Source organism: Nycticebus coucang, chromosome 4 (genome assembly GCF_027406575.1).
Source record: "Nycticebus coucang isolate mNycCou1 chromosome 4, mNycCou1.pri, whole genome shotgun sequence".
NCBI lineage: Eukaryota > Metazoa > Chordata > Mammalia > Primates > Lorisidae > Nycticebus > Nycticebus coucang.
In genome coordinates this window covers 30,466,695-30,487,700 of record NC_069783.1, presented here as the reverse complement: position 1 = coordinate 30,487,700, position 21,006 = coordinate 30,466,695, and the positions used below count along the sequence as shown (strand labels likewise).

General features: G+C 39.5%; 1 protein-coding gene across 1 annotated transcript in view; it reads right to left on the bottom strand.

Annotated features, from left to right (window-relative positions):
- Window positions 1-850: 850 nt before the first annotated feature.
- The window catches only part of YIPF4 (Yip1 domain family member 4), a 28,993-nt gene continuing 8,837 nt past the window's right edge, over window positions 851-21,006 (bottom strand). Inside the window, exons 2-6 of the mRNA XM_053588044.1 lie at window positions 18,486-18,639; window positions 15,906-16,077; window positions 12,641-12,718; window positions 7,296-7,409; window positions 851-1,247 (exon numbers count right to left, since the gene is read on the bottom strand). Coding sequence (XP_053444019.1) covers window positions 1,110-1,247; window positions 7,296-7,409; window positions 12,641-12,718; window positions 15,906-16,077; window positions 18,486-18,639 — 656 coding nt within the window. The 3' untranslated portion in view covers window positions 851-1,109. The remainder of the gene's footprint in view (window positions 1,248-7,295; window positions 7,410-12,640; window positions 12,719-15,905; window positions 16,078-18,485; window positions 18,640-21,006) is intronic.

Here is a 21,006-nt window from a genome sequence, read left to right as displayed (position 1 = left end):
CAGGCACAAACCACTTTGCCCAGTCTAAACAGAAACTTTAAATCAGATGTTTGGACATTCAAAAATGGTTTTTATTTATTTATTTATTATTATTATTATTTTTTTTTGAGACAAGAGTCTCACTTGGTTGCCCAGGCTAGAGTGCCATGGTATCACTCTAGCTCACAGCAACCTTAAGCTCCTGGGTTCAAGTAATCCCTCTGCCTCAGCCTCCCAAGTAGCTGAGACTACGGGTGTTCACAATGACACCTGGCTAATTTTTCTATTTTTATTAGAGACAGGGTCTCACTCTTGCTCAGGCTGGTTCCAAACTCCTGAGCTCAAGTGATCCTCCTGCGTCAGCCTCCCAGAGTGCTAAGATTATAGGTGTGAGCCACCATCATGCCCAACCTCAAAAATGGTTTTTAAAAGTATACCCAAACAAACCAAATCTACATCAGTAATTATTAAACTTAGTTTTAGTAGTTATTATTATTAAGAATTCCTAACAAGAAAGGACTAAAGCATATATGAGATTTTAAAATCACAACAATTTAAGAAACATTTAAAATTTTAAAGGAAAATGATTTATGACCAAATTTGTTTTAAAAGTTTGAGCATCAGAGTTAATATCTTAATTTTTGGCTATTCAGAAATATATTTTGTGAAGAATAAGAATTAATTCATAAATATATACATGTATAAATATAAATATATATCCACAGGATCTGAGATGCTAGAGAAAACACTGTAAAGAAAAAAACTGCCTTTTTAGGTTATTAGGATATTGTCAAATTTAGCCTTCAAGTGAAATATAATTACCAATCCAGTTGCTTTTGGCACAAGTTTTTAGGTGAATATTGACACAATCTTAAAAACACAATGCTTTTATGTTTTATTCACTGGAATATAGAATCAAACAGAATTTAGAATTCTGACCGAAAATCTCAGGTAACTGCAATTGGTTAATTAAATACAAAATATATTGTTTTAAAAAGATCTTAAACCTGCCTTTACATCAGAACATGTAAGATTTTATCAGCAACAGGTTTTCTCCAATTACTTCAACAAGAATTCCCAGCCTCCACACCAATGTAACATCACCCTTTTCTATCCATGTATGACTTGGATCACACTCCAGTATATAAAGACAAAAAATAAATGTATAATAAAAATATGGGATAAATCAGGAGAGGCTTTTTGGTCTTGAATTCTTCACCCACTAACAATGAAGCAGCACTGTAGGCAGCCCAAAACACACCAAACAGCTTAAAAGGAAAAAAAAGACAAAAATTAGCAGATTAGAAAATCAATTAACTTTTGTATATAATAAACATAATGCTTATAACATTTTTTAAGTTAACCACCAATTGTGGTAAAATATATTAAGAATGTTAAACACTTAATAAACATGTTCATACTTGCTTTGCTACCTGACTTCCATAAATCTGGTCTTTTCTTTTTTTTTTTTTCTTTCTTTTTTGGAGAGGCAGAGTCTCACTTTCTGGCCCTCGGTAGAGTGCCGTGGCCTCACACAGCTCACAGCAACCTCCAACTTCTGGGCTTAAGCGATTCTCTTGCCTCAGCCTCCCAAGTAGCTGGGACTACAGGCACACGCCACAATGCCCGGCTATTTTTTGGTTGCAGTTTGGCTGGGGCCAGGTTTGAAACGGCCACCCTCGGTATATGGGGCCGGCGCCTTACCGACTGAGCCACAGGCGCCGCCCAAATCTGGTCTTTTCTTATCAAACTGGTCTAATCGTAAGAATTACCTATGGTGCCTATTAGAAAGAGACTTGGGGCACTCTGATTCTGCTGAATTAGAATTTCTTAGGTGGCTCGGCGCCTGTAGCTCAGTAGGTATGGTGCCAGCCACATATACTAAGGCTGGTGGGTTTGAACCCAGCCATGGCCTGATAAACAACAATGACGACTGCAATAAAAAATAGCCAGGGGTGTGTGGTGGGCACCTGTAGTCTCAGCTACTTGGGAGGCTGAGGCAAGAAAATCCCTTAAGCTCAAGAGTTTGAGGTTGCTGTGAGCTGTGATGCCATAGCACTCTACTGAGGGTGATATAGTGAGACTCTGTCTCAAAAAAAAAAAAAAAAAAATATATATATATATATATATATAATTTCTAAGGAAAGGATCTTATCAGTCTTTTATTTATTCTAACTTAATTTTCTTAGGGACAAGGACTTACTCTGTTGTCCAGGCAGGAATACAGTGGCACAATCATGGTTCACTACACCCAGCCAAGCCTGTTAAGTGTTATAGAAATTTAATGTTGGGCGGCGCCTGTGGCTCAGTCGGTGGGGCGCCGGCCCCATATACCGAGGGTGGCGGGTTCAAACCCGGCCCCGGCCAAACTGCAACCAAAAAATAGCCGGGTGTTGTGGCGGGCGCCTGTAGTCCCAGCTGCTCGGGAGGCTGAGGCAAGAGAATTGCTTAAGCCCAGGAGTTGGAGGTTGCTGTGAGCTGTGTGAGGCCACGGCACTCTACCGAGGGCCAGAAAGTGAGACTCTGTCTCTACAGAAAAAAAAAAAAAAAAGAAATTTAATGTTAAGTCCTGGCGTGGTGGATTGCTCGAGGTCACGAGTACTAGACCAATCTGAGCAAGAGGAAGACCCCGTTTCTAAAAAAAAAAAAAAATAGCCGGATGTTGTGGCAGGTGCCTGTAGTCCCAGCTACTTGGGAGGCTGAGGTAAGAGGACCACTTGAACCCAGGAGTTTGAGGTTGCTGGGAGCTATGACACCACAACACTCTACCCAGGATGACAAAGTAAGACTCTGTCTCAAAAAAAAATAAATAAATAAATAAAATAAAATTTAATGTTAAATAAAATTAGGGCTTATAGGGCGGTGCCTGTGGCTCAGTGAGTAGGGCGCCGGCCACATATGCCGAGGGTGGTGGGTTCAAACCCAGACCCAGCCAAACTGCAACCAAAAAATAGCTGGGCGTTGTGGCGGGCGCCTGTAGTCCCAGCTGCTCGGGAGGCTGAGGCAGGAGAATCGCCTAAGCCCAGGAGTTGGAGGTTGCTGTGAGCTGTGTGACGCCAGGGCACTCTACCGAGGGCAATAAAGTGAAACTGTCTCTACAAAAAAAAAAAAAAAAAAAAAAAAGACTGTCTCAAAAAAAAAATTTAATGTTAAATAAAATTAGGGCTTATAGGGCGGCGCCTGTGGCTCAGTGAGTAGGGCGCCAGCCCCATATGCCGAGGGTGGTGGGTTCAAACCCAGCCCCGTCCAAACTGCAACCAAAAAATAGCCGGGCGTTGTGGCGGGTGCCTGTAGTTCCAGCTGCTTGGGAGGCTGAGGCAAGAGAATCACTCTAAGCCCAAGAGTTAGAGGTTGCTGTGAGCCGTGTGACACCATGGCACTCTACCGAGGGCGGTACAGTGAGACTGTGTCTCTACAAAAAAAAAAAAATTAGGGCTTATAGAGGCTGGGTGTGGTGCCTTCATGCCTGTAATCCTAGCACTCTGGAAGGGAGAGGTGGGAGTATCACTTGATGTCAGGACTTAGGAGTCCAGCCTGGGTAACACAATGAGACCTTGTCACCACAAAAAGAAAAATGTTTTTAAATTAGCCTGGCATGGTGACACATGCCTATTGTCCCAGCTACTCAGGACACTGAGGCAGGAGGACTGCTTGAACCCAAGAGGTTGCAATGAACTATGATGATACCACTGCATTCTAGCCCAAGAAGAAGAGCAAGACCTTGTCTCAAAAAAAAAAAAAACAAAAAAAAATTGCAACGACATATTTTTCAAAAAACCCTGGACTGAAATAAGAAATGTTACAATAGCTTATTATTCTAGAAAAAAAATTGGCAAAGAAAAAATTTTAAGTTAAAAAACAATTTTATCGGCTTGATGCCTATAGTTCAGCAGCCAGGGCACTGGCCACATACACTGGGACTGGCAGGTTCGAACCCAGCCTGGACTGCTAAACGACAATGACAACTACAACAACAACAACAAGAATAACAAATAGTTGGGTGTTGTGGTGGGCACCTGTAGTCCCAGCTACTTGGGAGGCTAAGGCAAGAGAATCACTTAAGGCCAAGAATTTGAGGTTGCTGGGAGCTATGACGCCACAGCACTCTACTGAGGACAACATAATGAAACTCTGTCTCAAAAAAACAAAAACAAAAAAAAAGAAAAATTTTATCCTAAATTTTCAGTGATATAAAAAAGATTTTTCCATTTTGTAATACATACAGATGTTGCATAAAGCATATTAAGGACAAGTTTCAGTTGAACTAGATGGCTAAAAATGACCAGAGAATAACAGTTTTGGCCACTTGGGAAGTAGTCTCAGAAATATTCAAACAAGCTTAATTCAAGTAAAACAACACACAGCAGGAAGTGATTCTAAATGAGTGGTATGTATGTTAACTAAGGCTAGAATAATTAAATGCCAGCATAAGGGTAGCTGCTGCATTGGAAGACTTTTTTTTTTTTTTTTGGTAGAGACAGAGTCTCACTTTATGGCCCTCGGTAGAGTGCCATGGCATCACACAGCTCACAGCAACCTCCAACTCCTGGGCTTAAGCGATTCTCTTGCCTCAGCCTCCCGAGTAGCTGGGACTACAGGTGCCCGTCACAACGCCCAGCTATTTTTTGGTTGCAGTTTGGCCGGGCGGGGTTTGAACCCGCCACCCTCGGTATATGGGGCCGGCGCCTTACCGAATGAGCCACAGGCGCCGCCCGCATTGGAAGACTTTTAATCTAAGTTCTAATAATGTTAATTTGTTGTTGTTGTTGAGACAGAGTCTCACTATGTCACCCTCAGTACAGTGCTGTGGCGTCACAGCTTACGGCAACCTCAAACTCTTGGGCTTAAGCGATTCTCTTGTCTCAGCCTCCCGAGTAGCTGGGACTACAGGCACCCGCCACTACGCCCTGCTATTTTTTTTGTTGTTGTTGTTATTGTTGTAGTTGTCATTGTTATTTAGCAGGTTTGGCCCAGTTTAAACCCACATAAAATTGCATGTGGCCGGCGCCCTAACCACTGAGCACAGGTGTAAAGGCAATGTCAATTTTTTTTAAAAAACAAATTTTAGGGTTAGGATGTACTTCAAAGCGGGATCTTCTCCTAGGTCTTTAAAGTATTCAAACAGTTCAAAACAATAAAGCTGATCTCAAAATATTCTTTATAATATCTGTAATAATAACAGCTATCACTTAAGTGCCTACTCTGTGTCAAGAATTGTACTAGGTAACATACATACATTAAAGTCTTCATAGCAAACCCTAAAATATAGTTGTTAAGGTTATCATTATAAACAACAGATTGAAGATAAGAAAAGTCAGGATACTTTTGGAAGACCAGAGAGCAAGTAAATCGCAGAATCAGGGTTTGAATTCAGAATCGATTGGTTCTTTCAATACGCAGTGCTCATAAATCAGTATTAGCTTATAGTTACCAAATTCTAAAAGGAATCATTATTTCTTTTATATTGAATTTAGCAATGAACATTAAGTAAATAAAAATCTCATAAAAATTAGGTGGCTCCAGCTACTTAAAAACAAGTTCTTTAGTATAGAGGCTACATAACAGAGGTTTTATTTTCCATAAAGAAAAAAATTTACATTCATTGTGTGATATGCATGTATGTGCTAAAGCAGTCATTTATTTCCCATAGTTGTTCAACATTAATAAATGCAAATTTTGTTAGTATTTATTAATACTTAATATTATCAGTAAATGTTTAAAATGTATTCAAATGTTTGTTTTTCTTTTTTGAGACAGAGTCTGACTTTGTCACCCTCAGTAGAGTGCCATGGTGTCATAGCTCACAGCAACTTCAAACTCTTGGGCTCAAGTGATTCTGTTGCCTCAGCCTCTTCAGTAGTTGGGGCTATAGGGCCAGCCGCAACACCTGGCTATTTTTAGAGATGGAATCTGGCTCTGGCTCAGACTGGTCTCTCAAACTCTTGTGAGCTCAAGCAATCCACTTGCCTTGGCCTCCCAGAGTGTTAGGATTACAGGCGTGAGCCACTGCACCTGGCCTTCAAATGTTAATTTATATATATATCAGAATAAAGAAGTCCTAATCTCTGCATTATAGAAAATGTAATTTATTAGAATCATACCTATCATATTTGATAAGAAAGTCAAATAGGAGTACCACTTATTAAATAAATGTCCAGTAGAATTTTAAATAAACACCTCCCTCAAAATCTAAATCAGATGAATTCATAAATATAGAGAAGAAAAATTCAACATTAAAAAAGTTCTAGGTGGTGCCTGTGGCTCAGTGGGTAGGACGCCAGCCCCATAACCAAGCATGGTGGGTTCAAGCCCAGCCCTGGCCAAACTGCAACAAAAAAAAAAAATAGCCAGGGCTTGGCGCCTGTAGCTTAAGCGGCTAAGGCACTGGCCACATACACCACAGCTGGCGGGTTTGAATTCAGCCCGGGCCTGCCAAACAACAATGATTATTGCAACCAAAAAATGGCCAGGCGTTGTGGCAGGCGCCTGTAGTCCCAGCTATTTGGGGCTGAGGCAAGAGAATTGCTTAAGCCCAGGAGTTAGAGGTTGCTGTGAGCTGTGACGTCATAGCACTCTACCTAGGGCGACAGCTTGAGGCTCTGTCTCAAAAAAAAAAAATAGCCAGGCGTTGTGGTGGGCGCCTGTGGTCCCAGCTGCTCCAGAGGCTGAGGCAAAAGAGTTGGCTAAGCCCAGGAGTTGGAGATTGCTGTGAGCTGTGACGCCATGGCACTTTATGGAGGGCGATAAAGTGAGACTCTCTCTAAAAAAAAAAAAAAATTCTGACTATAATATCCTGAAACCTGATCTGCTCTATTTTTCCTCATAGAAATACTTCATAATTTCTGGTGACTAAAAAAGGAAAAAATAAAAGAAATACAATTGGTAGCATCAGGCTGAGTACAATGGCTCATGTCTGTAATCCTAGCACTCTGGAGGCTGAGGAGGATTTGAGAGCAGCCTGAGCCAGAGTGAGATCCCATCTCTAAAAATAGCTATAGGTGTTTTGGCAGGTGCCTGTAGTCTCAGCTACTTGTAGGGCTGAGGCAAGAGAATCGCTTGAGCCCAAAAGCTTAAGGTTGCTGTGATTCTACCGGTACTCTATAGAGGGTGACAAAGTGAGACTGTCTCAAAAAAATAAAAAACAAACGAACAAAAAGAAAACCAATTGGTAGTATCAGTAAGGAAGATTACTGTTCCCAAATACTACCAACTGTTTGAGAAACAGTTTTACGTTATAACATTTTTAGCCAGAGAACTAGTATACTCTTGCTATTAGAAAACAGTGAACTACTTTATATAATATATGCTAAACTTACTTTTATAAGTGTGGACACCACTTCAAATGATCCAACCACCAAAAGTATAGGGGCTATTACAATGAGAGGAAGTAATGAATATCCTAGAACTCCAAGAACTTGGCCATATGCAACCTGTGAATTTTGAAAAATTTAAATAAACATCATAAAAATCAAATGCTCATTTTAGCCACTATTGACCATCATATATTCTTTGCTGTATTTACATAAGTGTGATAATTAAAAAGAAATCATAAAGTATCGTACTCATTATATTTCAAATTATCATACAGTCTCCCATGTTTCTGTGCAGTCTCACCAACCACCACGGTTTCGATTATCATCAATTTGATGATGTTACACAAATCTGTATTTCTAGCATTTATCTCTCTCTGGAGCTTCAGACTTGTGTATCTTATTAACTTCAGTGTATCTCTGCATTACATTTTGCTTACCACTTCTTTTAAATTGTAAGAAGATTAAAGGAAACACAACCATCCTGTTCAGATGAAAAATCCAAGGTCTAGAGAAGCCAGATGTGACAAATGCAGACCAGAAAAGAAGGGAGGGCAGCCAGGAGAGACTGAAGAGAAAAATATTTTTTAGTGACTACCATATGCCAAACTCTGTGATAGGGTTTCACATGCTGTGAAGATCAAATGAAGTAACGACTCACAAAGTAGGCCCTATTGTGTCCATTATGAAGAAACTGATTCTTAGATTAAGTGTTTTGCTCAGGAAAGCAGAGCTGGTAGGTACCAGAGTTTAAATTAAGATCTAGGTCCCTCTTGAATAAATTTTTGTAAGTGGTAAGAAGTGCAGGTCCAGTTTCAGTGTTTTTTTTTTGTAGAGACAGAGTCTCACTGTACTGCCCTCAGGTAGAGTGCCATGATGTCACACAACTTGCAGCAACCTCTAACTCTTGGACTTAAACGATTCTCTTGCCTCAGCCTCCCGAGCAGCTGGGACTACAGGCGCCCACCACAATGCCTGGCTATTTTTTTGTTGCAGTTTGGCCGGGGCTGGGTTTGAACCCACCATCCCTGGCATATGGGGCCGGTGCCCTACTCACTGAGCCACAGGTGCCGCCCATGTGGTTATCCAGTCCTCCCAAAACCATTTATTGAATAGGGATTCTTTTCCCCAGTGTACATTCTTGTTTGGTTTATCAAAGATCAGGTGGTTCTAAGATGTTAGTTTCATCTCATGGTTTTCTATTCGGTTCCAAATGTCTACGTCTCTATTTTTGTGCAAACATCATGCTGTTTGATCAGGATGGCCTAAAGCACAAAACAATAAAAATCCTTGAAGAAAAGTGTGGGAAAACACTTTAAGATATCGGCCTGGGGAAAGATTTTATGAAGAAGACTTCTGCAGTAATTGGAACAACCCCAAAAATAAACAAATGGACTTAATTAAACTGAAAAGCTTCTGTACAGCTAAGGAAACAACAACCAAAGCAAATAGACAACCTTCAGAGTGGGAAAAGATATTTGCATATTATGAATCAGATAAAAGCTTGATAACTAAGATCTACAGAGAACGCAAAGTAATCAACAAAAAAAGACGCAACAATCCAACGTATTACTCAGCAAGAGACATGAATACAACCTTCTCTAAAGAAGACAGATGAATGGCTAACAAACATGAAAAAGTGCTCATTGTCCCAAATCATCAGAGAAATGCAAATCAAAACCACCTTGAGATACCATCTAACTCCAGTGAGAATGGCCCACATCACAAAGTCTCAAAGCTACAGATGCTGGCGGGGATATGGAAGGAAGGGAACACTTTTACACTGTTGATAGGACTGCAAACTAATACAACTTTTTTGGAAGGAAGTATGGAGAATCCTCAAAGAACTCAAATTAGACCTTCAATTTGATCCTATAATCCCATTACCAAGCATCTACCCAGAAGAAAAAAATCCTTTTATCATGAGGACATTTACACTAGACTGCTAATCACAGCTCAATTTACAATTGCCAAAATGTGGAACAGCCTAAATGCCCACCAACCCAGGAATGGATAACAAACTGTGGTATATGTAACAGGTTTATACAAAAGATATAAAGTCTCCCATCTTTTCAATGGCTGAATAGTATACTTAGTAAAGCATCACTAGAATGGAGAAACAAGAATCTAGTATACTCAATTCTAATACGAAGGCAGTAAATAAGCTAATACAAGGGGGTGGACAAGGGAATGAGGGAGACGAGAGGAGGAAGGAGGATGGTGGGTCATGGTACATGAAAAACCTCTTGGGGGCAGGACACAATTGTAAGAGGGACTTTAACCTAATCAATGTAACCTAATTCTTTGTACCCTCAATGAATCCCAAACAATTAAAAAAAAAAAAAAAATCTAGCCCCTCCTTTTTTTTTTTTTTTTTTTGTGAGAAAGAGTCTCACTCTGTTGCCTGGGCTAGAGTACAGTGACATCATCATAGATCACTACAACCTCAAACTCTCGGGCTCAAGCAATCCTCCTGCCTCAGCCTACCAGGTAGCTGAGACCACAGGCATGTACCACCACATCTGGCTAATTTTCAATTTTTTTATGGAGATAGGGTCTCATCATATCACTCAGGATGGTCCCAAGTTCTGGCCTCAAGTCACTCTCCTGACTCCACCTCCCAACAGTTGCAGGATTACAGGCATGAGCTACCATACCTAGCCAAGATCTGGTCTCTTAACTTCTGTATCAACAGTCCCAAATAACAAAAAAAATTCAGTGGTATTTATTTTCACATAAATATTATATTAGGTTTGGTCTAGAATATAAAAAATAACATATAAATCCATATAATCTTAAGTATCTATTATTTAAAATTTCTACATGCAAAGCAAAAAAGTTTCATAAATTTTATTCTACATTGAGTTTTAGGTTAAGATTTTGGATTAGGCATATATGCCCAGTATCATTCCCTCCTCAAACTCCACTAAAAGTAAAGGAGAAAAAGAAACTTTTTTTTTTTTTTTTAAAGAGAAAGGGTCTTGCTATATTAGCCAGGTTGGCCTCAAACTCCTAGATTCACGCAACCCTTCCCCCTCAGCCTCCTGAGTAGCAAGGAGTACAGGCACATGCCCCTGTGCCTAGTGAAACTCCTCTTCATAAGAGGACATACACAGATGAACAGGAGCCAGGACAATAGCAACGTCATTTTGGAAGATGGAAAGCACATGAGGTAGAAATAAGTTACAGAGTTGATGTGTCTTTCCAGTAGTGTGAGAAAAGGCTCAAAGTTTCTGCATTTAGTATTCAATATTCACAGATAGCCTCTCCTCTGGCATCCCTCTACTTAACTTTCTTCACAGGATAAACTGCCCGAAATCCTAGGTTTACAGCAATTCACAACATATTTGATAGAGCAGTAGTTTTCAAGGTATGGCCTATGGACTCCTGGACATCCTAGAGACTCTTCCAGAAAATGTAAGGTCAGAACTATTTTTTATAATAGTAATAAAACATTATTTTCCTTTTCATTGGCTTGATATTGGCACTAACAGGGAACAAGCCATGACAGGTAGAACTGCTTCTGTCAGCACTAATCAAGGTATCACTAACTATACTAGAAGTAACTGTGTTCTTTACTGCCACACACCCATAGAAAAAGGAAAAAGAAAACCCAGCTTTACTTAAGAATTTTCTATATGAAAATTGATTAATTTTTATTTAATACCAACCTTTGATTATAGTCTTTTTAATATTCTATGTGACAAAAATTGGAAGTACGCAGAAAGCATGTGATTATCCCCCAAGAGAGCATGTTTCAGTGAAAAGTTGAATAAAATGCTTTTGCCACGGAACACCACTTTTACTTAAAAGAACAAATGGCAAACTACGGTTCTTCAGACTTGGATATCGCAGCATATTCACAAAATAAACTGAGCTTGTTGCTACAATGAAAACAACGGACAGTATTTATTATGTATTGTAAAATTCTAACTTTCAAGTAAAAATTAGAATTTTGAAAAACTTGAATCCTCCTGTAAGTTTGATAGTTTTCCATCATAAATTTTTCTAGTGAGATAGGTAGTGACATTAATGAATATGATTTTCTGATATTATGTAATAAAATATGTCAACATTTGGAAAATCAGTGAACTATGCTCTCTAAATGATCAATGCATGATGTTACAAATCCATGCTTGGGTAAAAAAAGATGATCCATTCAAAGTGAATTTTAATTAAATAGTATGTAAAGTATATTGAGATGGTTTGAGATTCCTCACTGAAACCAACCTTTAAGAAACAATACTTGTAATCAACAATGACAACTGCAATAAAAAAAAAAAAATAGCCGGTGTTGTGATGGGGGCCTATAGTGCCAGCTACTTGGGAGGCTGAGGCAAGAGAATCACTTAAGCCCAAGAGTTTGAGGTTGCTGTGAGCGGCGATGCCACAGTACTCTACTCAGGGTGATAGCTTGAGACCCTGTCTCAAAAAAAAAAAAAAAAAAAAAACCCCACTATTTGTTTAATTTTGGCGTAGTATCAGAGGAGAATATTCATCATCATCTGAAAAGGCTATTAAAATACTCTCCCTTTCTAATTTTGTATCTGTGTGAGGCCTTATTTTTCTCATATACTTTTAAACAAAACAACATATCCTAAGACACTGAATAGACAAAGTAGACAGTAGAATCCAACTTCCATTTAGCCAGACATTAAAGCTACTTGAAAAATGTAAAGCAATGCTACTCTTCTCAAACGGTATTCTTCCTTTTTTTTTTTGCAGTTTTTTGGCCGGGGCTGGGTTTGAACCCGCAACCTCCAGCATCTGGGGTCAGCACCCTACTCCTTTGAGTCACAGGTGCCGCCCTCAAACGGTTTTCTTTTGGAAAATATATATTTATTTTCCTTTAAAATGTATTATGTTAAAATGTAGTTGATTTATTGTTAACTTTTACTTATTATTTTTATTTTTTGGATCATCTTAAAAGAACTTTTTTTTTGTTTTTTTTGACACAGAGCCTCAAAGTGTCGCCCTAGGTAGAGTGCTGTGGCATCACAGCTCACACAACCTCAAACTCTTGGGTTCAAGCGATTCTTCTGCTTCCGCCTCCCAAGTAGCTGGGACTACAGGTGTCTGCCACAATGCCCGGCTATTTTTTGGTTGCTGCCGTCAGTTGTTTGGTGGGCCCAGGCTGAATTCAAACCTGCCAACTCAGGTGTATGTGGCTGGGGCCTTAGCTGCTTGAGCCACAGGCGCTGAGCATCTTAAAAGAACTTTTTAAGTATAACTTAGAAGCAATTCTGGGACAAGACATAGTTAATAATGTGTATAGTCAATGATGGTATTTGCAGCATTAAAAATTAAGTGTACTATAAGAAAACAGAGTTTTTTCAAAATTAACTACTTACTTCTCCACCAAGAACTCTGGCCAGTAGGAAAATTGTTAGCGAACCAAATATCCAAATGGTTATTATCCATGAGACCACCTTAAGAGGAGGAAAATCATGCAATTAATATTTTTGTACCAAATAAACAGATGAATTTCTAGGAACTCAATTCTGTGCCATAAAAGACAGCTTGACATGCTCAGTTTTAGGACATAGAAAGGCTGTATGGGTTTTAAGGTATCTTTCCCAAACTTAATAAGAATACAATGTGAAGGCGGCGCCTGTGGCTCAGTGAGTAGGGCGCCGGCCCCATGTGCCGAGAGTGGTGGGTTCAAACCCAGCCCCGGCCAAATTGCAACAAAAAAAAAAATAGCCGGGCGTTGTGGCAGGCGCCTGTAGTCCCAGCTGCTCGGGAGGCTGAGGCAAGAGAATCGCGTAAGCTCAAGAGTTAGAGGTTGCTGTGAGCTGTGTGATGCCACGGCACTCTACCTGAGGGCGGTATGTGAGACTCTGTCTCTACAAAAAAAAAAAAAAAAAAAAAGAATACAATGTGAAATACAATTTTATATTCACAATTGCCTAAAGAAACCTGAGTATTTCAAGATCTATGATAAAAGATTATCTCAAAAAAAAAAAGGGAACAAAGTGTTTACCACCAACCCCTTAGTTTATAGCACCATGCAAAGAAAATTTTTTCCTGGGGCGGCACCTGTGGCTCAAAGGAGTAGGGCACCAGCCCCATATACCAGAGGTGGCGGGTTCAAACCCAGCCCCAGACAAAAACTGAAAGAAAAAAACAAAGAAAATTTTTTTCCTGAAATATGTTACCAGTTTTCTCTGGACATCTTTAAAACTTGTGTTAATATTTAACTAAATAAATAACAGAATATGGAAGACATTTCAGATAATTTTAACTCCTCAGACCTAGTATAATGATACATATATATATTAACAAGTTCTGTCTGCTGGGAGATCTCTAAGTAATACCCCAGTAGCAACATAAGCACACTTACTGACCACAAACTAGTTTCTAAATATCGTTCCCTAATTTAAAGGAGCTAGGACTCCTTAGAGAAATGGTTGATACCAGGGCTGGGGCAAGCAAAATACAAGATTAGCCTGGAACATTTTGTGGGGCCAGAATGAAAGGAACAGCTCAAAAAAGATGACAGACAAAGGAGACTCAGAAGGGCAAGGGGATGGGAAGAGAGTGGATGATGAGAAATCACTTACTGGCTACAATGTACGTTATTCAGCTGATGAATATCCTCAAAGCCCTGACTAAATCACCACACAATCTATGCATGTAACAAAATTGCACATGTACTGCATTAATTTGTACAAATACAAAAATGATTCTTCGGGCAGCATCTGTGGCTCAAAGGAATAGGGCGCCGGCTCCATATGCTGGAGGTGGTGGGTTCAAACCCAGCCCCAGCCAAAAACTGCAAAAAAACCCAAAAAGATTCTTTATGCCATTAAAAAAAAGATAGGCTATGTTGAAAGGACATAGAAGTTGGGCGGTGCCTGTGGCTCAAGGAGTAGGGCGCCGGTCCCATATGCCACAGGTGGTGGGTTCAAACCTAGCCCCAGACAAAAACCAAAAAAAAAAAAAAAAGAAAGAAAGAAAGGACATAGAAGGTAACTTAAAGGAGCTCCCAATAGCCAAGGCTGGAAAAATTTGAGAAAAAAAAAAGAGAAAAATTTGAGGAATAAAATAAATTATGACAGTGTTAGATTATAACTCAAAGAGTAAAATGAATAAGGGAAATAGAAAAATCGCTATTCAGTAAATACCACAGTAATAATTACTGCATGCAAGATCCATCAGTGAACGCTAAAATTTGAAAGCTAAAGTCAGATGGGAAATGGGATATTTGTCAATTGCAAAGTTATCTCCACAAGATATTTATTAATTACAAAAAGAAAAAAAATAGTAAGTACATAGTGGAGGAACTGGGCTGACACCACCCCATCACCTAACCAAGGGATTAAGTAATAAGACTTATCAGTAATATCACTTATGTGAAAAGGTCAAGTAAATCCAAATTGAGCAATATTCAAATGGTATAGTTTGCTTTCAGCCTTAGTACCCTTTGTTCAAATACAAGATTATAAAAAATAGATAAAATGAGAGATGTTCTAGATCAGCGGTTCTTAACCTGTGCGTTGCGACCCCTTTGCAACAATGAAAATACATCCTGCATATCAGATATTTACATCATGATTCACAACAGTAGCAAACAGTTATGAAGTAACAACGAAAATAATTTTATGGTTGGGGGTCACCACAACATGAGGAACTGTATTAAAGGGTTGCAGCATTAGGAAGGTTGAGAACCACTGTTCTAGAAGAAGGGCACATAGTAGGTAGGAGACCAGACCAGAGCCCCCATTCACTTTCTTAGTGGTCCTTGTAAGACTTCAGCAAAGTATCTAATATAAAATACTAATCTAGGGCAACTAAGAAAAGGACTAATATAGGCGGCGCCTGTGGCTCAAAGGAGTAGGGTGCTGGCCCCATATGCCAGACATGGTGGGTTCAAACCCAGCCTCAGCCAAAAAAAAAAGCTGCAAAAAAAAAAAAAAAAGTTCATGGAATTAAAATATAAATTTAAATAAAAAAGTAAAGGACTAATATAATGTGTCAAGGATCTTACAATGGGGAGATTATTCTGGATTACCTTGGTGGGCTCTGAATGTAATAACAATTGTCCTTCAAAGATGAAGAGAGGGAGATTTGAATATATTAGAACAGAAGGCAGTGTGACCATGGAAACACAGATTGCAGTGATGTGGCCAGAAGCCAAAGAATGTTGGCAGCCTCTAGAAATGGAAAAGTTTGAAAGCACTGGCCTAAGGTACTCCCTAGCTATGTAACTATGGAGTGGTTTTAGGGATGAAGAAGTGAGAAATAGGCTTGGCCCATAGCAGTGATTATGGCGCCAGCCACATACACTGAGGCTGGCGGGTTTGAACCCAGCCCAGGACAGCAAAACAACAATGACAAATGCAACAAAAAATAGCCAGCTGGGCACCTGTAGTCCAAGCTACTTGGGAGACTGAGACAAGATGATAGCTTAAGTCCAAGAGTTTGAGGTTGCTGTGAGCTGTGATGCCACAGCGCTCTACCAAGACTCTGTCTCAAAAAAAAAAAAAAGTGAGAAATAATGGGTAAAAGCAAAGCATTTCTTAAACACAATTTTGTATTACAGTTAATATTTGACTATATCTAATTTTTGAAACTATTAAAACATAAAATTTATATGAAATAAGATATACTTACCCTAAACTGTCCGTATAATGATATCATGGAAAAAAAAAGAACAACAGCCAGAGGACCCCAAAAGTCAGGATTGTCTCTCACCACTTGTCTATTAAAACCAAGTGATGGCATTGGCATCAGAACACATCGGATTTTGTAGTAAATATCCTTGAGATCAATATCCAATTCTTCCCTATAATTTTAAAATAAAAATTCTCAATAGGCACACACTTCTGAATACTAAGACAGTTGCAAAAGAATTTTTTAAAAATTTAAATATGATAGTATAAGTCAACAAAACATTTGCATCTGAAGTACCACATTTCACTAATTCCAAGATACACTTTCAACATTTTAATTTGTCTAAAGTTGGGATACCTCTAACAATTACTCGTGTCTTACAATTGTTAGCCTGGAGAGAAGCCAAGTGCTTCTGATATCTCCCTTTCCTTTTGCCAGTCTCCTGGTGGTACTGCATATTAGTATTATAAAACAACTTGAAATAAAATTTTCTGCTGGAAACTTTTTGGGGCCATACTCACAATGCTAAATGAGACCACAAAGCTAAATGAGAACCAGCGTGGCATTTATACGTCAGGGGAAATCCTTTCTTTCAACCTATCCAATGCCAAACTGAAGCAAACTTCCTTGCTGCCTCTTCCTGTGTGGTGGGTGGTTTCTCATCTATACTTAAAAAATAAGGAGATCACCTTTTGATGTCCCAGCTTTATGCTATCTTACATAATTTTCCTTTTAATTAATATATAAAGTAACTTCACCTTAAAATCCACAGGGTCTTAGACTTGATGAAATATGGTATATTAACTTAAGAAACATAAAATGGGGCCCCTCTGGGCGGTGCCTTTGGCTCAGTGAGTAAGACCGGCCCCATATACCGAGGTTGGCAGGTTCGAACCTGGCCCCAGCCAAACTGCAATAAAAAATAGCTGGGTGTTAAAAAAAAAAAAAAAAAAAAAAATAGCTGGGTATTGTGGCAGGCACCTGTAGTCCCAGCTACTCTGCAGGTTGAGGCAAGAGAATCGCCTAAGCCCAAGAGCTGGAAGTTGCTGTGAGCAGAGATGCCATAGCACTCTACCAAGGGTGACAGAATGAGACTCTGTCTATAAAAAAAAAAAAAAGGGCCCCTCCTTCGCTTGTTCTTGTCCGTCTTACAAACACAAATAATGTAACCTAATCATATGTACCCTTATGCTGAAATTAAAATAATTAATAATTAATTAAAAATAATTAATAATTAAAAAAATAAACATAGGATGTTTTGGCACTAAATCTACAAATAATTATTACAAAGAATAACCTGAAAATGTCTCAATTTTACAAAGCTATAGGTTCTTCTTTACAAAATTATTTCACTTCCTCCTCCCCTATTATTTATCTCATGATAGATAATTATAAAATTTCACATACTGTGAAGAAAATTAAAGTATCTTTATACCCTTCCTCCTGGTGGCAGCACCACAATTTCTATATAGGAGAGATTTTGGAGGAGTAATCTCTGTAGAAATTTTAATTGGTTGTTAAACCTAAATTTCAACAGCAAATACCCAAAAGCCCTACTTTTTCAGATTGCATGAGTACTTGAGAAAACTGATAGATCCAGGTAAGCTCTAATAGTTTACCATATACTGTATTTGTGTGAGATATAGAAATATCATTCTGTTAACTTTTTTTTTTTTTTGCAGTTTTTGGCCGGGGCTGGGTTTGAACCCACCACCTCTGGCATATGGAGGCAGCACCCTACTCTGTTGAGCCACAGGTGCTGCCCTCATTCTGTTAACTTTTGCCATTAAACATGTTAAAGAATATTCTCTCATTCTTTCAGTTTTTAAAATTTCTCATATAGGGCAGTGCCTATGGCTCAGTGTGTAGGGTGCCAGCCCCATATACTGAGGGTGGTGGGTTAGAACTCGACCCTGGCCAAACTGCAAAAAAAAAAATAGCCGGACATTGTGGCAGGCACCTGTAGTCCCAGCTACTCGGGAGGCTGAGGCAAGAGAATCGCGTAAGCCCAGGAGTTGGAGGTTGCTGTGAGCTGTGACGCCACAGCATTCTACCGAGGGCAATAAAGTGAGACTCTGTCTCTAAAAATAAATAAATAAATAAAAATAAAATTACTCATGTAATTGAAAACTGCTATGGCTTTTGACCAAAAAGATTAAGGTTTCCCACATCTCTCTTTAAATAAAAGAGAGAATTATACCTTGAAACATTTTTTTAAATAATTATTTCCAAGCAAAATTTACTTATAAGGTAGTATCTAATTTGTTCAGTGTTTAACATTCTCAGGATTTGTAACATTTAAATGATCAGACAGAATAATATTTTCTAGTTATTATGTGTAAGATGAGTTGCTATTTTTCTGATGCCCATTCTGATACAACTACTTTTCATGTCAAATATCTGCGTGCGTGCCCAAATGCATCAATTTAAATCATTACTCTGTAAAATAAATAAATGATGATTCTTATAATAAAAAAAAGTCATTTGACCAGAAAAAAAAAAAAAAAGAGAGAATATAATCATCCCATAGACTAGCTCTAAAAACCAGAAATACATATACATATTATCATTTTTACATACAAGAGTGGCTTGTTATCCTCAGGATCATCATCTTCAACTTCCAAAAGCCAGCCATATCCTCTTTGTCTCAGAAATGTAGTAGCTGTAGATTCTTTGATAAAATCTCCACCAAGGTTTAATTTGACATCTGGGGATGCTATTGAACCACTGAGATCTTAAGAGAAAAGAGGACAAAACTGTAAACCAAGGCAAAAATGTGTGAATTTCAACCAAAGTAAGCAGCTATTCAGCTGAAACAATTATCACTGGAAGATCTCCATGAACATCTGCTATTTTATGTAACCTTCAAATTTTATAGTTGACATTAAAAATCATCTTTATCTTTTATAAAGGAGAAAATGAAAGATGAAAGAGGTGAAAAAGGCCTTGTGCAGTGGCTCACACCTGTAATCCTAGCACTCTAGGAGACTGAGGCAGGAGGAATGTTTGAGCTCAGGAGTTTGAGACCAGCCTGAGCAAGAGCAAGACCCTGTCTCTACTAAAAACAGGACCCCATCTCTACTAAAAATAGAAAAACTAGTTGGGTGCCATGGCAGGTGCCTGTAGTCCCAGCTACTTGTGAGCCTAAGGCAAGAGGAGCTCTTGAGTCCAAGAGTTTGAGGTTGCTGTGAGCTATGATGCTATAGCACTCTACCAAGGGTGACAGAGACTCTGTCTCAAAATAAATATATAAATAAATTCCATGGATAGCATGTACAATATCTTGGAGGTTACAGAAAATCATATTTCTACAAAATGCCACATTTTCTGGTTGAAAAAACTGAGAATAATTAAGGATTTACTTGAGGCTACATAGGAATTTAGAAGAAAAAAGCACAGTTGTTGGACCAGACAACATGCACTAGTAAACAACCTTCAATGTTAAGTCACATGACTGGAGTAATACTTTAGAAAAATAATTTTCGCAACAGTAAATCAGAACACTCTAACACAGATCCTCCAATGGAAATCATCTCCAACTAACACTAAAATTAAATTCCTTGAAAAAAACATAAAAATAAAAACATAAAATAAAAACTAATTGGGTTGGGCACAGTGGCTAATGCCTGTTATCCTAACACTATGGGAGGCTAAGACTGGTGGTTCTCTTAAGCTCCGGAATTAAAGACCAGCCTGAACAAGAGCAAGACCCATCTTTAATAAAAACAGAAATACTAGCTGGGCATTGTGGTGGGCACCTGTAGTCCCAGCTACTTGGAAGAATGAGGCAAGAGGAGCTCTTGAGCCTAAGAGTTTGAGGTTTCTGTAAGCTATGATGCCATGGTATTCTACCCAGGGCACAGAGTGAGAGTGTCTCAAAAAAACAAAAACAAAACAAAACAAAAAACTAAGCAAAGTTTTCCATCTATAGTACAAAGAGCTTAACATGCACAATACTCTATGAGTCATATCCTGGTCTGGTTGTGACAACCGTAATTAATTTTAACAAAATTGTGGTTTTTGTTTGCTTTTGAGACAGACTTTTACTCTGTTGCCCCTGCTAAAATGCCACAGCATCAGCTTAGCTCACAGCAACCTCAAACTCCTGGGCTCAAGTGATCCTCCTGCCTCAGCCTCCTGACTAGGTAGAACTACAGGTATGTGCCACAATGCCTGGCTACAAAAGTAAACATTTGGGCGGCGCCTGTGGCTCAAGGAGTAGGGCGCCGGTCCCATATGCCAGAGGTGGCGGGTTCAAACCCAGCCCTGGCCAAAAAAAAAAAAAAAGTAAACATTCTTGGGCGGTGCCTGTGGCTCAGTGAGTAGGGGACCGGACCCATATGCCGAGGGTGGTGGGTTCAAACCCAGCCTCGGCCAAACTGCAACAAAAAATAGCCGGGCGTTGTGGCGGGCGCCTGTAGTCCCAGCTGCTTGGGAGGCTGAGGCAAGAGAATTGCGTAAGCCCAAGAGTTAGAGGTTGCTGTGAGCCGTGTGACGCCATAGCACTCTACCGAGGGTAGTACAGTGAGACTCCGTCTCTACAAAAAAAAAAAAAAAAAAAAAAGGCAGCACCTGTGGCTCAGTCGGTAAGGCGCCGGCCTCATATACCGAGGGTAGCGGGTTCAAACCCGGCCCCCGCCAAACTGCAACCAAAAAATAGCTGGGCGTTGTGGCGGGCGCCTGTAGTCCTAGCTGCTCGGGAGGCTGAGGCAAGAGAATCGGTTAAGCCCAGGAGTTGGAGGTTGCTGTGAGCTGTGTGAGGCCACGGCACTCTACAGAGGGCCATAAAGTGAGACTCCCCAAAAAAAAAAAAAATAGTAAACATTCTTTTTCTTTTTTTTTTAATTGAGACAGAGTCTCACTTTGTTGCTCTTGGTAGAGTGCCATGCTGGCAGAGCTCACAGCAACCTCAAACTCCTGGAGGGCTCAAGTGATTCTCTTGCCTCAGCCTTCCAAGTAGCTGGGACTACAGGTGCCTGCCACAATGCCTGGCTATTTTTGTTGTTGTTGTTTTAGCAAGCCAGGCTGGGTTTGAACCCATTAGCCCTGGTGCAAATGGCCGGCACCCTACCCATTGAGCTACAGGCGCCACCCAAAAGTG